A 26,982-nucleotide genomic window follows, 5' to 3' on the forward strand; every position below is an offset into this window, starting at 1 on the left:
GTAGTTTGGGTTGGATATCATGTATAGTCCACATTACATTAACCCAGTAGTTGTAGTTTGGGTTGGATCTCATGTATAGTCCACATTACCTTAACCCAGTAGTTGTAGTTTGGGTTGGATATCATGTATACTCCACATTACATTAGCCCAATAGTTGTAGTTTGGGTTTGATATCATGTATAGTCAACATTACATTAACCCAGTAGTTGTAGTTTGGGTTGGATATCATGTATAGTCCACATTACATTAACCCAGTACATGTAGTTTGGGTTGGATCTCATGTATAGTCCACATTACCTTAACCCAGTAGTTGTAGATTGGGTTTGATATCATGTATAGTCCACATTACCTTAACCCAGTAGTTGTAGTTTGGGTTGGATATCATGTATACTCCACATTACATTAGTCCAATAGTTGTAGTTTGGGTTTGATATCATGTATAGTCAACATTACATTAACCAAGTAGTTGTAGTTTGGGTTGGATATCATGTGTAGTCCACATTATATTAACCCAGTAGTTGTAGACTGGGTTTGATATCATGTATAGTACATATTACCTTAACCCAGTAGTTGTAGTTTGGGTTGGATATCATGTATACTCCACATTACATTAAACCAGTAATTGTAGTTTGGGTTGGATATCATGCATAGTCCACATTACATTAACCCAGAGGTTGTAGTATGGGTTGGATATCATGTAGAGTCCACATTACATCAACCCAGTAGTTGTAGTATGTGTTTGATATCATGTATAGTCCACATTACATTAACCCAGTAGTTGTAGTTTGGGTTGGATATCATGTACACTCCACATTACATTAACCCAGTAATTGTAGTTTGGGTTGGATATCATGTATAGTCCACATTACATTAACACAGTAATTGTAGTTTGGGTTGGATATCATGTACACTCCACATTACATTAACCCAGTAATTGTAGTTTGGGTTGGATATCATGTATAGTCCCGATTACATTAATCCAGTAGTTGTAGTTTGGTTTAGATATCATGTATAGTCCACATTACATTAATCCAGTACTTGTAGTTTGATTTGGATATCATGTATAGTCCACATTACATTAACCCAGTAGTTGTAGTTTGATTTGGATATCATGTATAGACCCCATTACATTAACCCAGTAGTTGTAGTTTGGTTTAGATATCATGTATAGTCCACATTACATTAACCCAGTAGTTGTAGTTTGGGTTGGATTTCATGTATAGTCCACATTACATTAACCCAGTAGTTGTAGTTTGGGTTTGATATCATGTATACTCCACATTACATTAACCCAGTAGTGGTAGTTTGGGTTTGATATCATGTATAGTCCACATTACATTAACCCAGTAGTTGTAGTATGGGTTGGATATCGTGTATAGTCCACATTACTTTAACCCAGTAGTTGTAGCTTGGGTTGGATATCATGTATAGTCCACATTACCTTATCCCAGTAGCTGTAGGTTGGGTTGGATATCATGTATAATCCACATTACCTTAACCCAGCAGTTGTAGTTTGGGTTTGATATCATGTATAGTCCACATTACATTAACCCAGTAGTTGTAGTATGGGTTGGATATCGTGTATAGTCCACATTACTTTAACCCAGTAGTTGTAGCTTGGGTTGGATATCATGTATAGTCCACATTACTTTAACCCAGTAGTTGTAGCTTGGGTTGGATATCATGTATAGTCCACATTACCGTAACCCAGTAGTTGTAGTTTGGGTTGGATATCATGTATAGTCAACATTACATTAACCCAGTAGATGTAGTTTGGGTTGGATATCATGTATAGTCCACATTACATTAACCCAGTAGTTGTAGTTTGGGTTGGATATCATGTATTGTCCACATTACCTTATCCCAGTAGTTGTAGTTTGGGTTGGATATCATGTATACTCCACATTACATTAACCCAGTAGTTGTAGTTTGGGTTAGATATCATGTATAGTCCACATTACCTTAACCCAGTAGTTGTAGTTTGGGTTGGATATCATGTATACTCCACATTACATTAGCCCAGTAGTTGTAGTTTGGGTTTGATCTCATGTATAGTCCACATTACATTAACCCAGTAGTTGTAGTTTGGGTTGGATATCATGTATAGTCCACATTACATTAACCCAGTAGTTGTAGTTTGGGTTAGATATCATGTATAGTCCACATTACCGTAACCCAGTAGTTGTAGTTTGGGTTGGATATCATGTATAGTCCACATTACATTAATCCAGTAGTTGTAGTTTGGGTTTGATATCATGTATAGTCCACATTACATTAACCCAGTAGTTGTAGATTGGGTTGGATATCCTGTATAGTTCACATTACATTAATCCAGTAGTTGTAGTTTGGGTTTGATATCATGTATAGTCCACATTACATTAACCCAGTAGTTGTAGATTGGGTTGGATATCATGTATAGTCCACATTACCGTAACCCAGTAGTTGTAGTTTGGGTTTGATATCATGTATACTCCACATTACATTAACCCAGTACATGTAGTTTGGGTTGGATATCATGTATAGTCCACATTACATTAACCCAGTACATGTAGTTTGGGTTGGATATCATGTATAGTCCACATTACCTTAACCCAGTAGTTGTAGTTTGGGTTGGATATCATGTATACTCCACATTACATAAGCCCAGTAGTTGTAGTTTGGGTTGGATATCATGTATAGTCCACAGTACATTAACCTAGAGGTTGTAGTATGGGTTGGATATCATGCAGAGTCCACATTACATCAACCCAGTAGTTGTAGTATGGGTTGGATATCATGTATAGTCCACATTACATTAACCCAGTAGTTGTAGTTTGGGTTGGATATCATGTATAGTTCACATTACATTAATCCAGTAGTTGTAGTTTGGGTTTGATATCATGTACAGTCCACATTAAATTAACCCAGTAGTTGTAGTATGGTTCAGATATCATGTATAGTCCACAATAGATTAACCCAGCAGTTGTAGTTTGGGTTGGATATCATGTATACTCCACATTACATTAATCCAGTAGATGTAGTTTGGGTTGGATATCATGTATAGTCCACATTACATTAACCCAGTAGTTGTAGCTTGGGTTGGATTTCATGTATAGTCCACATTACATTAACCTAGTAGTTGTAGTTTGGGTTGGATATCATGTATAGTCCACATTACATTAACCCAGTAATTGTAGTTTGGGTTGGATATCATGTATAGTCCACATTACATTAATCCAGCAGTTGTTGTTTGGGTTGGATATCATGTATAGTCCACATTACATGAACCAAGTAGTTGTAGTTTGATTTGGATATCATGTATAGTCCACATTACCTTAACCCAGTAGTTGTAGTTTGGGTTTGATATCATGTATAGTCCACATTACATTAACCCAGAGGTTGTAGTATGGATTGGATATCATGTATAGTCCACATTACATCAACCCAGTAGTTGTAGTTTTGGTTTGATATCATGTACAGTCCCCATTACATCAACCCAGTAGTTGTAGTTTGGGTTGGATTTCATGTATAGTCCCCATTACATTAACCCAGTAGTTGTAGTTTGGGTTGGATATCATGTATAGTCCACAATAGCTTAACCCAGTAGTTGTAGTATGGGTTGGATATTGTGTATAGTCCACATTACATTAACCCAGTAGTTGTAGTTTGGGTTGGATATCATGTATAGTCCACATCACATTAACCCAGTAGTTGTAGTTTGGGTTGGATATCATGTATAGTTCACATTACATTAACCCAGTAGATGTAGTTTGGGTTGGATATCATGTATAGTCCACATTACATTAACCCAGTAGTTGTAGTTTGGGTTGGATATCATGTATAGTTCACATTACATTAACCCAGTAGTTGTAGTTTGGGTTGGATATCATGTATAGTCCACATCACATTAACCCAGTAGTTGTAGTTTGGGTTGAATTGGTGCCATACAGATGTGCAAGATAAACAGCTCATTGCTTTGCCAAAGGACACACCAAAATAGCTAGGCCAGATTGGTTTGATGGTAAGATTCGAACTCACACCCTTTGTGTCACAAGTCTGGCATGCTAACCACTGATGTCCTGTGGCCATTACACTTGTGGAACTTGTACACAAGATTCTATGTGATAGTCCAGGGCAGCCATTGAGAGATTTTCTATTGTACATTGGGTGCCTTTAGCATTTTTCTTGAATAACATACCCATACAATGTTTGAAAGTACTGTAATATGACAGCAAACACTGTTGTTAATCTTTGATGATCATGATAATAATTATGGTTGTGTTTGAAATGCTTTCATATTCAGTGAACTGATTTCAGGGGCCACTGTATACAATAGTGGTATATTTAAACTCATCATCTTAACACATTATTCTACAATTAGCACATTTTTAATGACACAAGTCTGTTTAACATTTAAACTTCCATTACTGTACTTGTAGTGGCACAGAGAACTAAACTGACTGGACACAAAGTCATGTACTATAATGTGTTCACAGACATTTGGGGCATGTATGATATTCCCTACCCACATACTTCTAAATGTATACATTCCCATCAGTCTGCTCACGAGTTTTGAATACCTAATTCATAAATCTTTGCTTGCCAACCGTGCCATATATTCTACTATTTCCATTCCTGAGTCTCTGCAAATATGGCTTTACCTGTCCAAGAGGCATCAGTTTCTATGGATGCTCTGTAGCAAACCAGAATTTGTTCATTTTATAATTCTTCATATCTGAACAACATACTCTTTAAAATTCTTTCCTTCTTTATTCTTTAGGAAATAAAGATAACCAATCAATCAAAACCTCCAATTGCAGCAATCTCCCAGTGTCTATAAGTAAATGTACCTTATTCCTGCATCATTCAGATACTGTTGATTCAAATATTTAGATTTTATAGCTGACAGGTTGTATATACAGTTTGTATCATATATTCAAACATGTCGTACTATTTGTGACAGACAGGAAAATATCTTAGAACTGGTCATGACCATCAATGTCCTAATGTATTACTTCAAGAAAACTTTCAATAGATTACAGAACTGGACTGCCCTTTCACCTGCTGCATCTAACAATTAATTTCTTGCATCAGCTGACACAAATCCAGTATCTTGTGACTTGCATTAGCTGACACAAATCCAGTATCTTGTGACTTGCATTAGCTGACACAAATCCAGTATCTTGTGACTTGCATTAGCTGACACAAATCCAGTATCTTGTGACTTGCATTAGCTGACACAAATCCAGTATCTTGTGAAAACCCAAGAATAGTGATAACAAGACTCTCTAGTGGCACAATTTCCATTTAGAACTGTTCACATAGCATATGAACTATTCAGCAAAAATCACATGTTGATATTAATATCAATTCAAGAGAAGCAGTGATAAAAAGATTTTCAAGATGGCCACCATTCTCAAGCAGGACCAACAAGACATTAGGATGAAAAAATGCCAAGTTTAAAGACTGTCCTTCACTTATTTTTAAAAGCAGCAATAACAATTGCTTAAGGATGAAAGATGATGGACACAAAGAACTCCACCTTTGTAGTTCAGTTCGTAGAGTGCTGGACTCATAATCCAAGTGTCACGGATTCGATGCCCATCCAGGCCATCCCAGGTTGACAGCCTCAGTATTTTCATGATTCCTCAAGGGCCATTAAAACCCAATCAACCAACCAACCCAATGCAGGACTATCACATATACACTTTTACTGTATCATTGGTCATATACCAGTAATAATAATAATAATAATAATAATAATAATAATAATAATAATAATTATAATAATAATAATAATTATAATAATAAAAATAATTTCTTACATATATTAAGTCCTCATGAAATCTTTTTTTCAAGTTTTCCATGAATGCGTCAGGGTTTGTAAAGTCCTCAAGTAGTACAAAGTCCTGTACTCCAGTGTGGTCTCGATGATGTAGTTCTTCCTCCATTTTCTGTTATTGTGATGACAGTTATCAATACTTCTTTTACAATAATACAGTGGTATCAGACTGGTTTAATTAGATTTTATGGGTTATGGCAGTCATCCTAATTTTCATCTGAAATAATAAATAGCATGATTAGGAAGATAAAAACAAGAGTCCCTTGAAGGGACTGATGCTCTCCTAATTGATTAGAATTTCTAGGAGGAATTCAAGGTAAGACTATTAACTTTTTAGCTGCTGAATGTTTAAACCATCTCTCCTATTTTGAACAATAATAAGATTTTCAAATTAGACACTTGTGTGGCCATATTAGATATTAGATCATTACCAGTTTCATTTAGGACCAACTAGACATCATATGTCTTTGGTGAAGACCCCATGTGAATATGACCATCCATTCAGGAGGAGTAGCTATCACAAGATTTCCAAGATGGCCACCATAATGGCCATATTAGGTATATGATAAGCATCATTTTCTTTAGCCCAACTATATACCATAAAAAGTCTTTTCCTGAAAACCACATGTCGCTATGACTTTACATTTAGGACAAATACAAGATTTTCAAGATGTGCTGTGGTGATTGCATTAGATGTCAGACTAATTTGTACCATTCTCATTTAGGAGCAACTTGACATGAAAACCTCATGTTGATGTGACATTTGTTCATAAAGAGTAGTGATAATAAGATTTTCAAGCCAGCAGCCATGATGTAACTTCAGCACCCTTTAGGACCAACTAGGCATCAAAAGAAATATTTGGATGAAAATCCTGTGCTGATACGACTTTCCATTCAGGAAAGTAGTCAAAAAAAGATTTCAAGATTGCTGTCATGGCAGTCACATTAGAAATCAAACTGGTACCACTCCTATTTATGGCCAACTAGACATCATAAGAAATCTTGTAGTGAAAACCACATGCTGATGTATCCCTCTGATCAACAGGAATAACAAGATTTTCAATATGGCCTGTAATATTGGCATTTGAATTTGCAGCAGCACTGTTGCATGGAGGACTAATCAGACCATGGGACAAATGTGTACTGGGCAAAGTTTCATGGCAATCCTCCAAGTAGTTTAGCAGAAGTAATGACAACAAACTTGTGCTAGCAGACAGAAATTACAAGGAAGCCAGATGGACAACAGACCAGACCATCAGCTCATCTTGTGTATGTCCAGTAAAGGTAAAAACTACTCCTATAGAACCCTTTCAACAAAAGCAGTGAAGAAGTTTATACATTTGCCACACATTTTTGGAATTTGCTTTCTTGCAACATATGCAACCTTAGCGTTTAGCAATGCATCTTATTAATGTGCAACTGGATAATTTTCAATAACTGTTACAGTCTGACACAATTATTGTATCTAGAATTACAGATTCAGACATGCAGCTGACAACATATTTTGCAGATTGATGGAATTCCTATATATGGAATTAAATCAGATCTCCATAGTAATACATTAAATCTACTTTAGGATTAAAGACTTAAAAGTGTAAATTAAAACTGTATTAACAGAATGACACACTACTGTATCTAGAATTTCAGAGTGAAATGTGCAATTGACAATGTAATGTAGATTGACAATTTTTGCATCTAGAATTACAGACTTAGACAAGCAGAAGACAATGTAATTTACTCAGTGAAACAATTATTGTATAACCAAATATGAATTAAAATATGATCTCCACAGACCTAGATTGGACTGTAGAGCTCTGATTTGCACAAATGCTGTATTGGACACCCATAACTGTAATTTACTGATTGACAATTTCTGAATTTAGTATTGGAGATTGGGATCTCAATTTCAAATGACCATATAATTTACATGATGACACAATTACCAGTGTATGTATGTATGTATGTATGTATGTATGTATGTATGTATGTATGTATGTATGTATGTATATATGTATGTGTGTGTGTGTGTGTGTGTGTGTGTGTGTATATATATATATATATATATATATATATATATATATATATATATATATATATATATATATATATATATACACACACACATATATATATACATACAGTGAAGCCTCGTTAATCCGGACACATTTGTTCCCAGCGAATATGTCCGGATTAATGAGTTTTCCAGATAATTGAATCATGCACATTTTTTATTTTACGATATCATCACACCGTATATATGTACATGTATATGCTAGCTTTAAATGTAATGTACTGTATATCAATAATGGTTGAAATAAATTAATGAATACATCTATTAATTTGTGTTTATTTCACATTATTATAACGGGGCCCCGAGTGGCCGAGTGGTCTAAAGCGCTCTCCGTTACGGATCACTGCCATCTCACCTCTGTCTGCATGGGTTCGAGTCTCGGATTTGGCCAATGTGGATATGTGAGAAAACTTGCCAGTAGCTTCTCGAGGGTCGGTGGTTCTTTCCGGGGATTTCCCGGGTTCTTCCTCCACCATTAATACTGGCCGCCATGTATAGCCTATCGTGTGCTGAAAAATGGCGTTAAACCCTACAACAACAACAACATTATTATAACGTGCTTGTACGTACATATACAGTAAATAGAAGTTTAGACAATTAACACATCACATACATCACACTATGTTCATGTACATGTATTTACTGTACATACATTTATTATGTCAATTTCCTGAAGAAGTCTGTAACCTTTGTTTGCCTGGATTCTTTGGCGGATCTATCTGCAATGATTACTGATAGTGGCCATAGATTGTCAAGGGCTTCGCTATTGTGTTTTATGTCATCACTGGTGAAATTTTCTGACGTCTGCTCAAAATACAAAGTTAATGTTGCTAAACTGTCCATGGCTTAGGTGGATGGTAATGTCTTTTCTCTCGGGGTCGGTAGTGTCATCATCATCTTCTTCATTATCTTTGTCTGGAACCTCATCTTTAGATACCAGAGTCAAAATGTCGTCATCGTTGAGTTGTTGCCCTGCTCTTCCTTTTCGTCTATCCGTACAAATTCCTCGGCAGACATCTCAGTCTGGGTGGGAAGGCTTCTTATTAGATCTCTGAGATCACTTAATGGCATGTCATCTCCGTCATCAATATCTTCGACATTAGTGGTTATTGTCGGTATGATCTGTACATGTCTAAAGCAGTTTGAGATTGTTGGTGTTACTGAACCCCACGCTGTCATTACCATGTGTATTGCCTGCCTAACGTCCACAGTTTGAACCTAGCCTTGCTCAGCACAGTCAATGTAATGTCTAACCAGTTGTTTCCTGTAGTGGGCCTTGAATGCACATATTATGCCAGCGTCCATTGGCTGAATGTGTGCTGTTGTATTTGCCAGAAGGAAGTGTAGTTTTACGTTGCCTAATCGAACGTCCCCTTGTGTGTGGCTTGCAGTGTTGTCTACAAGTAAGATGATGTTGCGTTTGGCTACCCTCATCTATCGAATTCATTCAACCAGTCAATGAAAAGTTCTGCCGTCATCCAAGCTTTGCAGTTGTGTCTGTATCTCACATACGTGTCTGGATTATATGTTTTGCCAAAACACCTAGGTCTGTTGACTTTAGTTATGACAAATGGTTTCAATTTGATGGTCCCTGTTGCATTCGCAGCGAGTGTCACGGTGATCCTATCCTTTGACTTTTTCTGGCCTTTAATGTTGTGGGTAGCTAAACTGTAGTTTGGCCCCAGTCGGAAAAACAATCCAGTTTTGTCCAGGTTGAATATGTCTTGTGGGTTGTAGTCTTGCAGTAGTCACTTTAGTTCTTCTCTGCTGGCCTGCACTTTGTTCATGTCGGCACTCTCTGCTTCTCCCTCATACAATTTGCGTTTGATGCCCCACCGATTCTTTAAGCGTTGTAGCCATCCACGAGAATAGGCAAAGTCAGTGGTGCTGAGTTGGTCTCTGAGTATCTTTGCCTTGGCAATCAGCATTTCATCGTTGATGGCAGCGTGGTGGGCCGACGTCTGAGAACCACATGAATACGGCATCATTGACTTGTTGATATTTGGCATGGCGAGCGCAGGTTAGGTCTGCTGAGTTGGCAGGTACGGGCAACCATTTGTCCTTGTTTTTTATAATGTCCGCAACTGTCGACTTGCCAATGTCTAAGGAATAGTAAGCTATAATATGCTGGCGTATATCTTGAATTGTAGCTTTTGGGTGATCTTCTTTGTGCTGGCAAATCTTCTTTTTTATGCTGGCTGGTATCTCTACTCGTCTGCGCTTGCTTGATGGTGTTGCCATAATATATGTAAAAAGTAAAACGAATACAAACTGTTATCTCCCAGTTAAATGCGTAATGGTAAACTAATAAAATGCAGTCATTTTTATAAGTCGTATTTTACAGTTGCTAATGACTGACGTCCCCATTTTATTCGAAAATGAAGCCCTATACTGTCCACAGCTTAAAAATGTCAACTGTATTTGCACAGCAAACAATAAACTGTGATTGTTACATACAATTGGTAAACAACAAAGAGGCTTAATGACACTTAATTTATTTACCATATGTTATGTCAAAAAGCGTGGACGATTTGATCCCAGTGTGTTTATTTAATTATTAACACTCCTGTCGGCAACTAGCTAAAACAGACATTGTTTATACAATCGCTGGTTACAATATGGTCACGCTACTTAGTTATTGATAGTGGCCATAGATTCTCAAGAGCTTCACTACTGTGTTTTATGTATTATTCTTCTGATTGTATTTTCACATACAATTTTTCTAATTTTCTTATTTTTGGACAGATTATTTCCGGATTATCGAGACAAGTTTTAATGTAATTTTACACTTTGGTCCCCGATTTTGATTTCTGGATCCGGAATGTGGATTTCTTGATTAACGGAGCAAATTAATGTTTAGGAATTCCGTTCCCGTTGAATTATGTCCGGATAGCGAGGTTTCCAGATAAACAGAGTCCAGATTAATGAGGCTCCACTGTATATATATATATATATATATATATATGAAGTGCAATTGACCATGTGCTTGAAGACCACTGTTCTGGAACATTAAGTAGGTTGTTGTGATGATGATAATGTTCTACTGAAGCTAGCCTGGCTGTCATCAGGGCATTAAACAATGTTGGTTAGTTGTTATGTTTTTGAGCACATGATAGGCTGGCTATACATGATAGTCAGTATATTTGGTGGAGGAAGAATTGGGGAAAACCCTGAAGAGTGTAAATTGAGAGTAGTAAAGAGCTGGCAATAAAATCATTTTGTATAGATTTATTTTAACTTGTATTAAAATAATTAAATTAACATCATATAAACTGTCTACTATTTACTGTATATACACACTTATAAGTCAAGCCAAATCACAAACTACACTGACCAAGATCAGACATCACATAATGCACTAGCTGATCTAGGTCTATGCAGCCTATAGTCATACATGACATCTTGCATCTACTGATTATATGGATGGCACAAAAAAATAACTCTGTAATGTGGAGAGAAATTTGGGTTATGAGATTTGCATAAAATCAATATTACAACAAGCTGTTCACTCATAAACACAAATCTCTTGCCAAGACTTCATTGGGAGTAGTGACAACATGTAGACTGGTATACATTATTGTGAATCAACAGCACGCAGACTGGTATCCAGGATTATAAATCAACAACATGCACTTTTTAATACAGGTTTGTGAATCGACAACATGCAGACTGGTATCCAGGATTATAAATCAACAACATGCAGACTGGTATAAAGGATTGTAAAGCAACAACATGCACTTTGGTATACAGGATTGTGAATCAACAATGTGCATACTAGTACAAAGGATCTTGAGTTAACAGCCTTACAAAGAGCTACTCCATGAAGGGCAATTCATGTTCAACTTGACATGATTTGAGCCTCTTACTCATGGATTGCGAGTCTAAGCAAATGACCACAGGGTGGTAGGAAATATTACTGTAATATACGGCACAGTAAGACACACCAACAAAGTTTCATCATTGTTGGCCTGTAGGGTCAAAGTAAAGTTTGATTAACCTCGATGATATATGATTAAACATACAAAGGACATAAGAAACAAATGTCATTCTAACATAAATATTAGGTTAATGGTTGCATTTCTCTACTAATGATGCCTCCAAATATCATTTTCATATGTGAAGGTGAAATAGGATCCAAGATATAAAGCATGTAACAAGCAAATGGCTGAAAATACAAAAATCACTCAAGCATGAAAATTAGATAGCAGGGACCCATTTTGCTATTAATAACTTGCCTTAAGATGCATAAAAGTGCTTTCTAAACCATCAACCAAACAACCCTGAGATGCATCAGCATACAAATTTCATATAGGTTGTTATGTTGGTTAGTTTTTAATGAGACATCATCATTTTTTTGTTTATATCATGCCAAGGAAATCAGAGCTATGCCCCTTTATCAAGGCTAACTGACCCAGAATAGTCAAACCTGCAACTCATGGCTGATGAGCTTGATTTTATCAAGGCATCACATATAGCTGAAATTTTTTTTTAAAAATCATTTAAGCTCAAAAATTAAGACACGAGGACCTAACTTTGGTATGGCTTGTTTACTCACTTTGAGATACATCATGGTGAGTGAAGGTGAAGTGAGCTCTAAGATATTGCAAGCGTAAAGAACATGTGGCTTCAAGTATACATGCTACTCAAGCATGAAAATTAGCTCACATTGACCTAATTTTTATATTGTTCAGTAACTCTTTTGAGATGCATCCACATATTAATGTTCACAAAAGTAAATCTGTTACAGTTCAATCATGGGGATAGTAATCACTTCAAAGGTTATCATTTTCTGACTCAAATATGTTTGTATATAAAATATTCATTTTAATAAATATTCTGGGGTTTTTCCAATATTTGGTTAACTATGCCAGACATGGCATGCAAATATTTTTTTATCACTGATGTGAAGTTGTTATTCATGAACATTATCATATAAACAGTAATATGAAAGCCAACCTCAATAATCAAAATAATTTTTATTAAAAATACAAAAAAGGTAAATTTGATTAAATGCAAGTGAAAAAACTTTGTTTTGGAAAATATAAACTGTAAAAAAGAATGAACTGCATTGTAGATGATGAAATGTTAGGCTATGCCCTGATTCAACGACGTTCATTTCTTGTAACTACTAATTAAAAAATCACTTTTGTGAGATACAGAACTATTAAAAGTAATTAGTTCTTGAATTCTCTGAAGCCAGGTATTTCATTCAATCAAATAACAAGGTTAACCCTGGAACTTAACATCAATAATTTAAATAAGCAATGAAGTGACAGTTGCACAGATGACCATGACTCAAATGCATCTGGTTGACTGTGATGTTCAAGAGTGTACCCCATGACCTTATATATAGATAACCAAGGAGATTGTAGTGTGGGAAAAAGTTAAAACGTTTATCAGGCTGAATGATGGCAGATCCAGGTCTATGCAGTTTGCATTTGGATCCCATTGATTAACAAGGATATTAGTTATAAACACAAGTTACATAATGCTAACTATATGTCATGGGGCATACTGGAATTAGGGCAATTCTGAATCACAGTGGGTTAAATCTTAATTCTAATCTTACCCAATGCTTATTGAAAATTTTATTTACCCAATATTAATTAAACTGAATGATATTTGCTATTTCATTTTCTAATTGAGCATTTATGAATCAGTTGGGAAAAACTGGAAATTGCTTTGTTAATGTTTTTTCTTTATCCTCAATTTCACAGAAGTTACTGCTAGAGGGAAAGCCCTGTATTTTACCTCCAATGTCACTGATATTAACAAAATAGGGGCCCCGAGTGGCCGAGTGGTCTAAAGTGCTCACTGTTCCGGATCACTGCCATCTCACTGCTGTCTGCGTGGGTTCGAGTCTCAGGCTTGGCTAACGTTGGTACGTGAGAAAGCTTGCCAGTAGCTTCTAGTGGGTCAGTGGTTCTTTCCGGGGTTTTCCAAGGTTCTTCCTCCACCAGTTATACTGGCCGCCATGTATAGCCTATCTTGTGCTGAAAAATGGCGTTAAACCCTAGAACAACAACAACAAATTAACAAAATACTGCAAAGAAGCAGCTAGCTCAGTTCATGGAGCAACGGACTTGTAATCCAATGGTTGCAGGTTTTATACTCACCCAGTCTATCCCACATCAGCTGCCTTGGTGTGTGTCCTTGTGAAGACACTTAATTCCCATTTTCTGTGTGTGGTATGGCCAATACAGCACTCCCTCACTAAAAGGCCCCTCATTATAACATGGTTTCTAATATAAGGTGAGTGTCTCATAGATCTGATTTTATTATTAAAATGATATCATGTATTTCATTATAAGGTAGTCTCACATTAAAGCAATATACTCTAGGGTTCAAATGAACAGCATTATAATGAGGGAGTAATGATTGTGTTTAAAGTACCATTTAGAAACCAGTCAACCAGTATACTAAATATTATGTACATGTTCATATCCTTAAAGCATCAAATTCATCATAAATCTTCATGGGTTCCAATTAGCCTCCCGCCATATGTTTGACAGAATGGTATTCCAATCTAAATAGGGGTGGGGGTGGAGCATGAAATTGAAATTTACCCCCAGGGATTTGGATTTCAGTGTTCTGGTTAGGCAAGTATGGAAAGATGTGACCCACTGCTCCAAAATCAGTGCACCCTATCTGTTTCTGACCTTTGATTTCTGCTCTGCCCCATTTCATTGTTTTATTGGTGTTCCATCTTTTTTCCACTTCAGGATTAGGAAGTTATCTCTGTAACGTGTTCACTAGAGTGCAAAGAACAGAATCAACTCTTAACAAGTACCAATATGGGGTGCTGAGATTTTTGCTTTCCAAACATTTTTGATTTTAAGAAAATGTTTGCAGATGAAAAATAAGATTCATCTATCTTTATGGTGTGCTGAGTTTATTTTACTTAACAAACATTTATGAACAACAAAAAAATATTTGCAGATGAAAAACAAGGTTTAGCAAGATAGATTTGTTTACCAAGATTCAAATAAATAGAATGTACTATTTAAAGTTAGATAGGTCATTTGATAGGGAGTGATGTGTGCTTTTTCAAAGTGGATGGTAGTGGACAACCTGTATTTCATGCAAATGACAAAGTAGCTGGAAACTCGATCTTGATAAATCTCTATACACTGTTCAAATTAAAAAATGTTTCAATATATCAAAGCACTCATGTCAGAGATTGTTTGAACTTTACTGTGCACTAAAGCTGGGAGGGGGTGTAAATTGTTGCAAACACATGAAGCAGCTGACTCTTATAGCCAAAGGCATAGAACGGAAAATAGTTTCAACAATTATTTTATCAGTTAACTTTACAACGTTTATTAACAACAATTAAATATACTTTTCAACTGATCAATTTTTATAGCTGGATCTGCACTGTCTTCTGTATACTGATGCAAAATGTATATTCACCTCAAGAAAGGTCATTACTGGTGTAATATTACCTACATTTAATATCTTTCAATGAACATGTACGTTGACCTAGTTTTTATCAATGGTAAAAATGTAGGTACACTGTAATACAGATAGCAAAGGTTTATACTGTATGTAAGAACAGCAGGAATGCATGCTTCATAGAAAACAGTCTTAAGTAAAGATGTCAAAATTAAATTTGACTGTAAACTTGTAGATTCCATAGTTTCAAATCTAATGTACACTATTTGACTTGACATCACCTGATGAAAAGCAAATTAGTTTGTATTATCTCGATTAAAATCTGATGCAGAACTAACAGTTTAGAGTGATGTCATTTAAAGTAGAGGAAAAACATCATAGACCTTGTTTTGCCATAAGAAGTAGAATCAGTAGAGAGCTGATCTGTCAACAAGAGTAGAACAGACATCAATGATCCTGATCTACCATAGAACAAACATCACAGGCCCTGATCTGTCATCAGAAACAGAATGAACAGCATAGACCCTGATCTGTATTCTGAAGTAGAACAGTAGAGGCCTTGATCTGCCATCAGACCTAGAACAAACATACCCTTGTCTGCCATCAGAAGTAGAACAGCACAGATTATGCCATCAGAAGCTAAATGAATATAGACCCTGATCTGCCATCACAAGCTGAACTGCACATACCCTGATTTTTCATCTGTAGAAGGACAAACAGCAAAGATCCTGACTTGCTATCAGAAGTAAAACAAACACATAATATGATCTGTCAGAAGTAGAACACATAAGATAGCACTCATGATCAACCATCAGAACTAAAAGTGTAGATCCTGAGCTACCATAGAACAAACAGCACAAAGCATGACTTGCTAAAAGAAGTAGAACAAATAGCGTATAGACCCTTATTTGCTATAATTGGTAGAAAAAACAGCATATACCCTGATTTGCTAACATAATTAGAATAGCACAGACCATAATCTATATCAGAAGTAGAACGCAGATCCTGATCTAATATAAAATAGATCATAGGCCCTGATCTGCCATCAAAATCACACTAAAATCCTGTTCTACCATATAAAAATCTGCATAGACCTTGATCTACCATAAAAGGCAAAGGATCTGATCTGTTATCAGAAATACAGTGAACAGTATAGACCCTGACTTACCATCAAAACTAGAACAAACAGCCACAAAAGTATAACAAACAACATAGACACTGATCTGCTGTCAGAAGTAGCAAAAAATAGCACAAACCCTGATCTGCCATCAAAAGTAGAACAAATAACACTTACCATGATTTACCATCAGAGTAGAGCAAATAACACAGATCCTGATTTACCATCAGATGTAAAACAACAGATAATGATCCGCTAACAGAGTTGAACAAATACCATAGATCATGATTTACCATCAGAGTAAAACAAATAACACAGATCTAATTTACCATCAGAGTAGAACAAATAACACCAATCTGATTTACCATCAGAACAGAACAAATAACACAGATCCTATTTACCGTCATATGTAAAACAACACTGATTCTGCTCTGCTACCAGTGTTGAACAAATAACACATCCTGATTTACCATCAGAGTAGAACAAACAAGACAGATCCCAATTTACCAGAATTGAAGAAAAAAAACAGATCTGATTTACCATTAGATGTAAAACAACACAGATAATGATCTGCTATCAAAGACAGAACAGCATAGATTACAAAATAGGAATTTTGCTAGAATAAAAAAACAGCAATTATAGTAATCTGCCAACATAACAGATGGCTTAGAGGGCCTGTCATACAACTGTTAATTATTCTTCATTCTCGGAAGACATTAGCACGGAGCTACATTCCATGTCTGCAACAAGCAAAAATATTGCATATAATATGGGACAGTTAATAATTATGCAGGGAGTAGTTTCACTGGATAATTATATTAGAAAAATCTTTTGCCAATCCTAACATCCAGTACAATTCAAGTTTCAAGTCACTGGTATATTTTTGGCTTAAATCAGCCTGTGTTTGTCACATAATAATACAGTTCATTTCATTTTCCTTGTGAATGAGAAAGACTTTGGAGCTAATACAGAAACAGGAATTGATTTAGTGACTTGACTCATTTTGCTTTAATTGTGACAAACTGTTCAGGAATGCAACCAAAAGTTGATTTAACAACGACCACAAGTTGTAGTTCTCTGCTTAATCATATGCTTCTTGTACCATACTCCCATCAATACCATCCCTTTTGACCCTCTTTATATAGTCCCTTGAATGGACTGACACTATATTGTCTGAAAAGAATTTCCAGGAATTCAAGCATTTCTTCTTTTAACTAATGAGTGCTGCAACCATTTCTGATATTCTTGAATTATAAGATTTTCCAATTAGCCACTGTGGCAGCCATACTGGATGTAAGATTAGCACCATTTTCATTGAAGAAAAACTAGGCACCATTAGAAAGCTTCTAATGAAAACCCCATGATGATATGATGAACCAGTCAAGAGAGTCAGTGAGAAAGTTTTCAATGTGTTCATTGTGGCAACCATAATTAGTCAGATTGACACCATTTTCATTTAATATTGTAATTTATCTTCTGGTAAAAACACCATGTCAATATGACTTTCCATTCAAAAAGAGTAGCAAAAATAAGATTTTCAACATGGCTTCCATTGTGGCCGTACTGAATGTCAGTAAACACAGACAGACACCATAAGAAATTGTTTGATGAAAACCACATGCTGATATGACTTTCCATTCAGGATGTGTTACAATAACCTGTTTTTCAAGATGGCTACTGTGCTGGTCATACCAGATAACAAATCTGTACCATTTTCACTTATAAACCAACTAGAAAAAATATAAGAAGTCTTTTAGTGAACTTTCCATACTGATATGACCATCCAGTCAGGCACAGCAACTATAGCACTAGATTTTCAAGACGGCCCTTGTGGTGTCCATATTTGATGACTGGGTGGTATCATTTTCACTTAGGACCATCAAGACATCAAAGGTAGTATTCTAGTGAAAGCCCTATGCCATTATCACTTTCTATTCAGGAGGCATAGTAGTACCAGTAGCAAGATTTTCAAGGTAAAACTTCCATCATGACCATATTGGATATCAGATTAGCATTATTTTCATTTAGAACCAACTGAACATCATAGGAAGTCTATTATTGAAAACCCCATGTTGATATGACAATCTGTTCAAGAACTAAAACACCATTTTCAAGATGACTGCTGTGGCAGCCATATTGTATGTCTCTGCAGCACCATTTTCATTTAGGACCAAACAAGTCTTGGCATGAATGTGTGGTAATCCTCCAAGTAGCCTAAAAGGGGAAACAATAACAAACGTGTACTAATGGACATCAGAAGATGGATGTTAGATGACAGAGTGCGGATGATAGACAATGGACAACGGGCCGCATCATAATCATTTCTGGTTTATGACCACTAGAGCTCAGAAATAATCTCGGTACAATTGGTATAAATATTTTTTTATTTGTAGACATGAAGACATTAATTGCAACTCTTACTGACAAGCTGATTTTTACCTTCTGCCAGTAAAACAGCCAAAAAAATTATACTGTTAACTGACAATAAAATCTTCACTTTTATAACATCTGTTAAACACAAATAACATGATTTCCTTCAAGAACTCATGAGGGTGTCCTGTTTGTTTGTTCCATAATCAAATAAAGGAGAGTCCTTTAAGGTGAACGAGTTTCAGTTTATGTTACTGACCATGGTTTATCTGTTAATTGTTATAATAACTAACACTGTTGATCACTTTTGAAATCATTTGTTAGCAGTATGTACAAATAATTTTTTAATTCATCATTACTCTGAGCTACTTTATATACAACTTCTAATAATAAGCCAACTTCATACAACTGACAAGATTTATCCCTAAAATACTTTCCATAAAAAACAGGAAGAAATCAATCTAATTCAATAGGCTTCCTTAGTTTCATCTGAGAGGAACACAAATATTGGATTTAACTGAAATCTGTTCAATAAGGAACTTAAATTACTGTGCATAAATGTAATCCAATACCACAAATCTAAGTTTGGTCACTGTGACTTTGACCTTCAAATATTTGTCCTTTTTAAAAACCTGGCCTTGGTCCTGTGGTTTTTTAATCATCCAGTTTTAGAATATATTTCAACAAAAGTTCCAGTTGATCAGAGGTAATTTTAAGTTCTTTCCAGGAATATGAACAAAATGTTATTAAAAGTTATTGAGATGTCACATGAATTATCAGTATAAATGCCTTCAAGATTGAGGGATACAATTTTTGTTTTACTTTTACATTTCCCTGCACCGAACATGGTAAAACCGCTCCAAATATCTTTTGGGTTATTCCTAATTTCATATGGTACTTTTTTGAAGCATGCTACTTTGAATTGATTTATCACTGTATTAATTTAATTCCTCCAAATTTTATATTCAGCTCGATCTCGTACAGATTTTAGATGGTCTCTTTGCTTTATTGCTTCTAAACTTTTGAAAGGATCCAAACTGGCTGATGGTCTTTCTTTATCCTGTACATTTTAAAATGGGAAAGTTTCTTTACTGTTTCCATGAAAAGATCATTTCCAAGTATCTAAAAATATACTGATATCATCAAAGATGTTGACTCAAATCTTTTTAAATCATTAAGGAACTAAGGAATTAAACAATATCAAAGCTTTGAACACTCTATAAGAAATAGATCTATGGATATTATTTTTGTCTGATTTGCTACCGACTTTAAGTATTAGAAAAATTGCAAAGTGGTCACATAATTCAATCTTTGAAACCATTTAATTCCAGAACATTTTCTTTTGCATTGGTATCAATATTGTCTATAACTGTTTTAGAGGTAAATATTACTATAGTGAGTTCATTTACCAGCTGCTCCATAATAAATGAAGCAATACAATATATCCAATTCATTATTATTTAATCACTGAGGTCAATATTTATATCACCTAGAAAGTAAAATTCTTACTTCACTTGAACTTTTATCCATCTAAAGCTCAAATTATTCATAACTATTGTGATTTGCTGTTCATACAATTTGTAATTACATGTAAATTTCCATATTAAAGATATATAAATAGATCACTTCAAGAACTTCCTTAAACCATGACAAACTTAAAAATTGTCAGTATTTGAAGCCCCCAATAATTTCCTTCTCGTCAATTTTTAGAATGTAAAGTATGCAGGGCTGAATATAAAAACTGAATCAACTTTCTTGAAATAGGGGAAAATGAGATAGACCAAAAACTGAAAGACAAAGAACAGATGTGGATTGAGCCTAGAAGCTTAATCATTGTTTACTTATGTTACTTTTATCAGGACCTAGCTGTATCCTTTCCTTTTCGATTCTGCATGGTTATCTCAAGAGCATCCAGTAAATACTTCATTTCCTGTAAGTTCTGAGGATTAGAGTTACAACTGGTTGCTCGGTAACAGGTTAAATGCAGATACTGATATTTTTTCCAACTAATAAAGAATGATGTTGAATACAGAACTAAATACTTGCAGACCAAATTAGAGGTGTTTAGGAAGAGCATGTCTGTTGTAAAGGTCCACCTGTTCAACTCAGTACCATATCTGTTCATGTAAAATGTATACCAGATTATACATAGTATAGACCCAGAACTGTCAATGCATAATATGCCAATATATTAGGGTCTACGTTGTTTGCTCTCATGTTGATTTAAGTGAACAGCATAGACCTTAATCTGCCAACTCATCATACAAAAGACAAATCTGAATCAATGACATTGGTAGTTGGGTATGCACAATACAAAGCATACATAGTTATATGGACTTTATACACAGTCACATCTGATCTGTGCTGTAGGCAATGGTATGCACAATACAAAGCATACATACTTATATGGACTTAATGCAAAGACAGATCTGATCTGTGCTGTAGGCAATGGTATGCACAATACAAAGCATACATACTTATATGGACTTTATACAAAGTCAGATCTGATCTGTGCTGTAGGCAATGGTATGCACAATACAAAGCATACATACTTATATGGACTTTATACAAAGTCAGATCTGATCTGTGCTGTAGGCAATGGTATACACAATACAAAGCATACATAGTAATATGGATTTAATGCAAAGACAGATCTAATCTGTGCTGTAGGCAATGGTACGTACAATAACAAGTATATATGGTTATACAGGCTTTATAAAAAGACAGGTCTGATCTGTGCTGTAGGCAACTGGGTATGCAAGATACAAAGTAGACATCAATATATAGACTTCATGCAAAGACAGTTCTAGATATATGCTGTTGGTAATTGGATATGCATGATGCAAAGAATATTGGTACTATACACTGGACTTAATGCAAAGGCACATCTGGATCTGTGCTGTTTACAGCTGGGACTGCACAATGCACAGTACGTATTGTAATGTGGACATTATGTATAGACAGATCTGAATCTCAGTTCTTGACAGCTGTCTATGCACCATGCAAAGTATATTTGGTAACATGGGCTTTATGCAATGGCAGATGTAAATATACATGAGTGCTGTTGGCAGTTGACTATGCACCTTGCAAAGTATATATGGTAACATGGGCTTTATGCAATGGCAGATGTAAATATATATCAATGCTGTTGGCAGTTGACTATGCACCATGCAAAGAATATATGGCAACATGGACTTTATGCAATGGCAGATGTAAATATACATCAATGCTGTTGGCAGTTGACTATGCACCATGCAAAGTATATATGGTAACATGGATTTTATGCAATGGCAGATGTAAACATATATCAATACTGCAGGTAGCTGACTATGCACCATGCTAACATGGAGCACTGGCAAAGTAAAGGTCATGCAAACTCTGTCCTAATGTACTTCATAACAGGTGTGGAAGCTGATTGATAAGCTGACAGTGGTAGTATTTCATACACACGAACAAAAATATTGACAAGTTCACTTGAAATGAAGTGCTAGTGGTCATGATACTACTCTCCTGCAATAATTTAGTACTGTATAGAACACTGTAAAATAATAAGTTTCATCGTAGTATTTTGAAATAATATTTACCATTCTAAACAGAACTGTAAAATAATAACAATTTCTATGTAGTATTTTGAAATGATATTTACCATTTTAAACAGAACTGTAAAATAATCATGACCATTTCTATGCAGTAAATTAAAAGAATAACCATTTCTGTGTAGTAATGTAAAAATAATATTAATCATTTCTATACAGTACAGTAAATTAATAATAACCATTTCTATGTAGTATTGCAAAACAATAATATCAATTTATCTGTAGTGGTAGTAGTAGTAGTAGTAGTGTGTGTGTGCATGAATGTGTGCATATATTTTTGATGTCGCTTTAACAGTCTGATTCATACTGCTACAAAGTCTGTAGTGTGGCAGCTTATAGTGATGTCTAGTACTGGAGCATCATGCTACGATATGTGGCATCATGTCCTACCCAGTGACATTATTGAGACATCAGGCTCACCAGTCCAAACACTAATCTCTTAATCCTGAGCAACAGGTACAACAGTGTACTCCTAGTACATGTACATTAGTATATACATTTCTGAGAGGTTAACGTGCTACTTTAGGATATAAACATTCGTGTTGTAAAAGTGATATATGTGAGACAGTGATTTAGATGCTTTAAAATGTTTAGTCATAACACTATAATGTCTGTAGTGTGGCAGTTTATAGTGTTGTCTAGCACTGGGGCATCACGCTGCAGACATATGACATTATGTCCCACCCAGTCACATTATCCTAACAGCAGGCTGACCAGTCCTAACACTAACATCTTAATGTTGAGTGCCAAGCAAGGCAGATGTTAGTATCATTTTTTATGTCTTTGGTATGACTCAGCCAGGGTTTGAACCCACAATCTCCTACATCCGAGGCAGACACTCTGATCACTTAGGCGGTATATGTATGAGACAATAATATTAATCACAGTTAGAATCAGTAACGTCGAGTAAATATTGATGAATAATCAATGGCAAAATTTTACAAATTATTCAATTTCATGAATTTAGTGACAAAACCACCGCAGTTATGAAAATGTATGTATTGTTCATATATATATATATATATATATATATATATATATATATATATATATATATATATATATATATATATATATATATATATAAAGAGAAAGAGAGACAGACAGACAGAGAGAGAAAGAGATTTTACAAAGTATTCCAATTTCATGAATTACAAAACCACCAGTTATGAAAATGTATGTATTGTTCATATATATATATATATATATATATATATATATATATATATATATATATATATATATATATATATTTATATATATATATTTATATATATATATATATATATATATATATATATATATATATATATATATATATATATATATATTTATATATATATATATATATATATATATATATATATATATATATATATATATATATATATATATATATATATATATATATATATATATATATATATATATATAAAGAGAGAGAGACAGAGACAGACACAGAGAGAGAGAGAGAGAGAGCCAGACAGACAGACAGAGAAAGAGAGGCATGCAAATTATTAATATTTTGACCAGGAAGTTTTGTTTCTTTTCTGTATACAGTATGTCTGATTGTTGTTGTAGGGTTTTACGCCATTTTTCAGCACACGATAGGCTATACATGGCGGCCAGTATTAATGGTGGAGGAAGAACCCGGAAAATCCCAGGAAAGAACCACTGACCCTCGAGAAGCTACTGGCAAGCTTTCTCACATACCCACATTGGCCGAATCCGAGACTCGAACCTACGCAGACAGAGGTGAGATGGCAGTGATCCGTAACGGAGAGCGCTTTAGACCACTCGGCCACTCGGGGCCCCTTACAGTATCTCTGAATGCATTAATCCAGCCAGCAATTTCTTATGGAGTGAGGTCTTCATGAAAAAAGGGTCATGTTGGTGATATAAAGACTTTATGCCAATAATAATAATTTCATCTTTTCAGAGGAGGAAACATTCAAAAGCACATTCTCATAGTACTACTTCATTTCAATAACTGAAAAGTAAATGAAATAAATAAAAATAAATGTAATAAATAAATAATAAATGTAATAAATAAAAAATAACAGTTTGTAGGATTTTTTTGGGGTGAGAGGTAGAGGGGAGGGGCAAGAAGGGTCGCTGCGTGAAGATGGTGGTGGAGGAGCAATGGTTATATCAGTCTAGCTTCAGGAGTCAGTACGGGTACTATATATTGGTTCACCAGTTAAGTTTATGATACTAATCATGGGGCATAAAAACATAATAAAGTTACTTACTGTCTATATTTCAAAAAGTGGACAACATACTTCCAATTTCTCCAACTTCAAAAATTCCATAAATCTTTCTGAATTTCAATTTAAACTGAAAATATTAACTGAATGTCTGAGATCAGCTGCCAGCTGGATTAGCATACCAAAAAGAGGAGTGAAGAGAATTTCAACAATTTTGACCTCATGTCTACAAGTACATTCCGCCATCAGTAAACAATGTGACTAGACTGCCTGCAGGGAAATGGGATCTGGCTGATAAGGATACTGTATTTCCTTCATGTGGATTTGTAAAGATGTAGATAGATGCATAACAGCACATCAGTACATACAAGACTAGTGCAGAGGCAGCCAGACTGAATAGGAGTAAACAAAAGCCATGCCCACAGATTCCAAATGGTGGGGTCTAAAAAAGTTATAAATCAGATGGTAGTCCAGCTGGTTACCAGAAAAATAACCTGGTAGCTTAGCTTAAATTCAGTAGGACTTGACCAGGAATGCCCATCAATTGTCATGAATGTCTGAGTCAGTCTCTTTATAGTAGTTATTAATTAATTTTTAAAGTAGTTAAATGTAGTAAAATTCAGTTCTGGGGTACAATTCTATAATATATTTTTCTGAAAATCTTGTTGCTTTTGGGTTGAATGCCATTTTTTAATGTATCATCAGAAGCTTTCTCACAAACCCACACAGGCTGAGTCAAAGACTCAAACCCACATAGACATAAGTATGATTGTAGTGATCTGTAAAAGCAAGTGCTTTAGATTACTCATGGGGCCCCTTCTGAAAATGAAACATAAATCTATAAATGAATAATTTGTGATTAAACAAGTGGAAAATGAAGTATAATTATACAGGAAATGAAGCTACGAGAAATCCAGAATAAAAAAGTCCATTTTCAGTTCATTTAATAATAATTTACTATATCAATGGTTTTCTTTTTTTCTGCTACAACCTACTTTTAAAGATTTCATATTATATTTCACAAATATCTGGCAACCACACTAATTTTCAGGAATTGTTTGGCAAAAGATTAAATTTCAGTATCCCTGATTTGGATGTTTTTGAAAAAAGATCGAACAATTCATGATACTATGTAGTAGATCACTGGACTATCTGACTTCAATACAGTGTGAATAATAGCCCAAACCTATCACTGTGGTAACACCCCTGGGCTCGGGGCACAAAGCTTATCAGACCCTGTATGGCATCCAACCAGCTTTGTCAAGGTGGGATTCAAACCTGAACCCACTAATTGCACACTGAGCACACAAGCAACTTAGTCACAAATAGTTAGCACAAAGCATGGCCTAGTATGGCGCTTGTACTTTTTACCTCTGTGAAACATCACAAGCAGTGATATCAGTTTCTAAAAATAGCCATTCGGACAAGGCGAACCGGCGATATGGTGTTTAGTCTTCTTTTCCGTGTTATTATTCTTATTACTGTTCTTACTGAAAACCATGTACCAGGCGTTAAATTTGTTCATATGAATAAAGATGTGCATTCCAATATTTAGTTACAGTGGTGCTTAAGCCTGCAGACTATAAATCATATTAACCAAATTTGATGAATCTTCTAGAACAGTATAATACACAAAACCCTTGCATTTCATCACCAATAGATATACCCTGAATATTTTAGGATTAAAATTCCAAAGGAACTGCCAGCCGCGCCCCCCCCCTCCCCCGGCCATTAAATAATGTCAATGAAGTAATCGTATATGTGATTCCTGTTTTAACATACACATAGAGAGGGATGTGTGTAGGAAAGTTACTATTTCTTATATTTTGTTTAGCGCATAAAATTACGCTCTGCTTAGTTGATGTGGTATTGTGCATGTAAAATCTAGAAATGCTGCATATATAATCCATAAGTTTAAAAACAATGTTTTTTTGATTATTATTATGCATTAGTGATTTTATTAATCTTTTCTGATTCTGATGTGATAATCAGTAACAAAGTTAAGAAAAAAGGAGAAATTTTTTTATGTGTATTTCAATGTCTGTTTTACAAACTAATCGTAATTTTGAATGGCAGTTTAGAACATAAAAGAATGCATTATGTTCATTAGGGTTATGGTGTTGAAAAGAGCAGCATTATTATTTAATTATATTAATTATATATATTATAATAAGGTAACATTTTCCATTGGTTATTATAGTGATTATATTTATACTATGTGGGTATTACATTTCCTTAATTAAAAGATATATACAATTACATTTTGTCGGAAGTATAATTGTATGCATGTATTGATGGATACAGCAATACAAAAACTGCTGTCCCTAATGACGACAACCACCCTTAAAATGATACACATTTTACACACAAAAACTAACTGAAAAGGAAACAAAGTAAATATAAAT

The 26,982-nt window shown here is 35.0% G+C and overlaps 1 protein-coding gene across 5 annotated transcripts in view; it reads right to left on the reverse strand.

Moving 5' to 3' along the window:
- The window catches only part of LOC149775862 (unconventional myosin-Ic-like), a 168,997-nt gene that overhangs the window by 114,390 nt on the left and 27,625 nt on the right, over positions 1–26,982 (reverse strand). For 4 of the 5 annotated variants that reach the window (XR_016416624.1, XM_089944487.1, XM_089944485.1 and 1 more), the window contains one exon: positions 5,805–6,038. Coding sequence is in view for 4 of the 5 variants with exons in the window: in XM_089944487.1 (XP_089800613.1) it covers positions 5,805–5,930 (126 nt within the window). In the remaining variant the exon portion in view is untranslated. Of the gene's footprint in view, positions 1–5,804; positions 6,039–24,622; positions 25,015–26,982 lie in introns of those variants that run through there. The other variant, XM_089944484.1, reaches the window with a different exon arrangement.

Source organism: Sinohyriopsis cumingii, chromosome 19 (assembly GCF_028554795.1).
Source record: "Sinohyriopsis cumingii isolate HCF-2022 chromosome 19, ASM2855479v2, whole genome shotgun sequence".
In the NCBI taxonomy this organism is placed as follows: Eukaryota; Metazoa; Mollusca; class Bivalvia; order Unionida; family Unionidae; genus Sinohyriopsis; species Sinohyriopsis cumingii.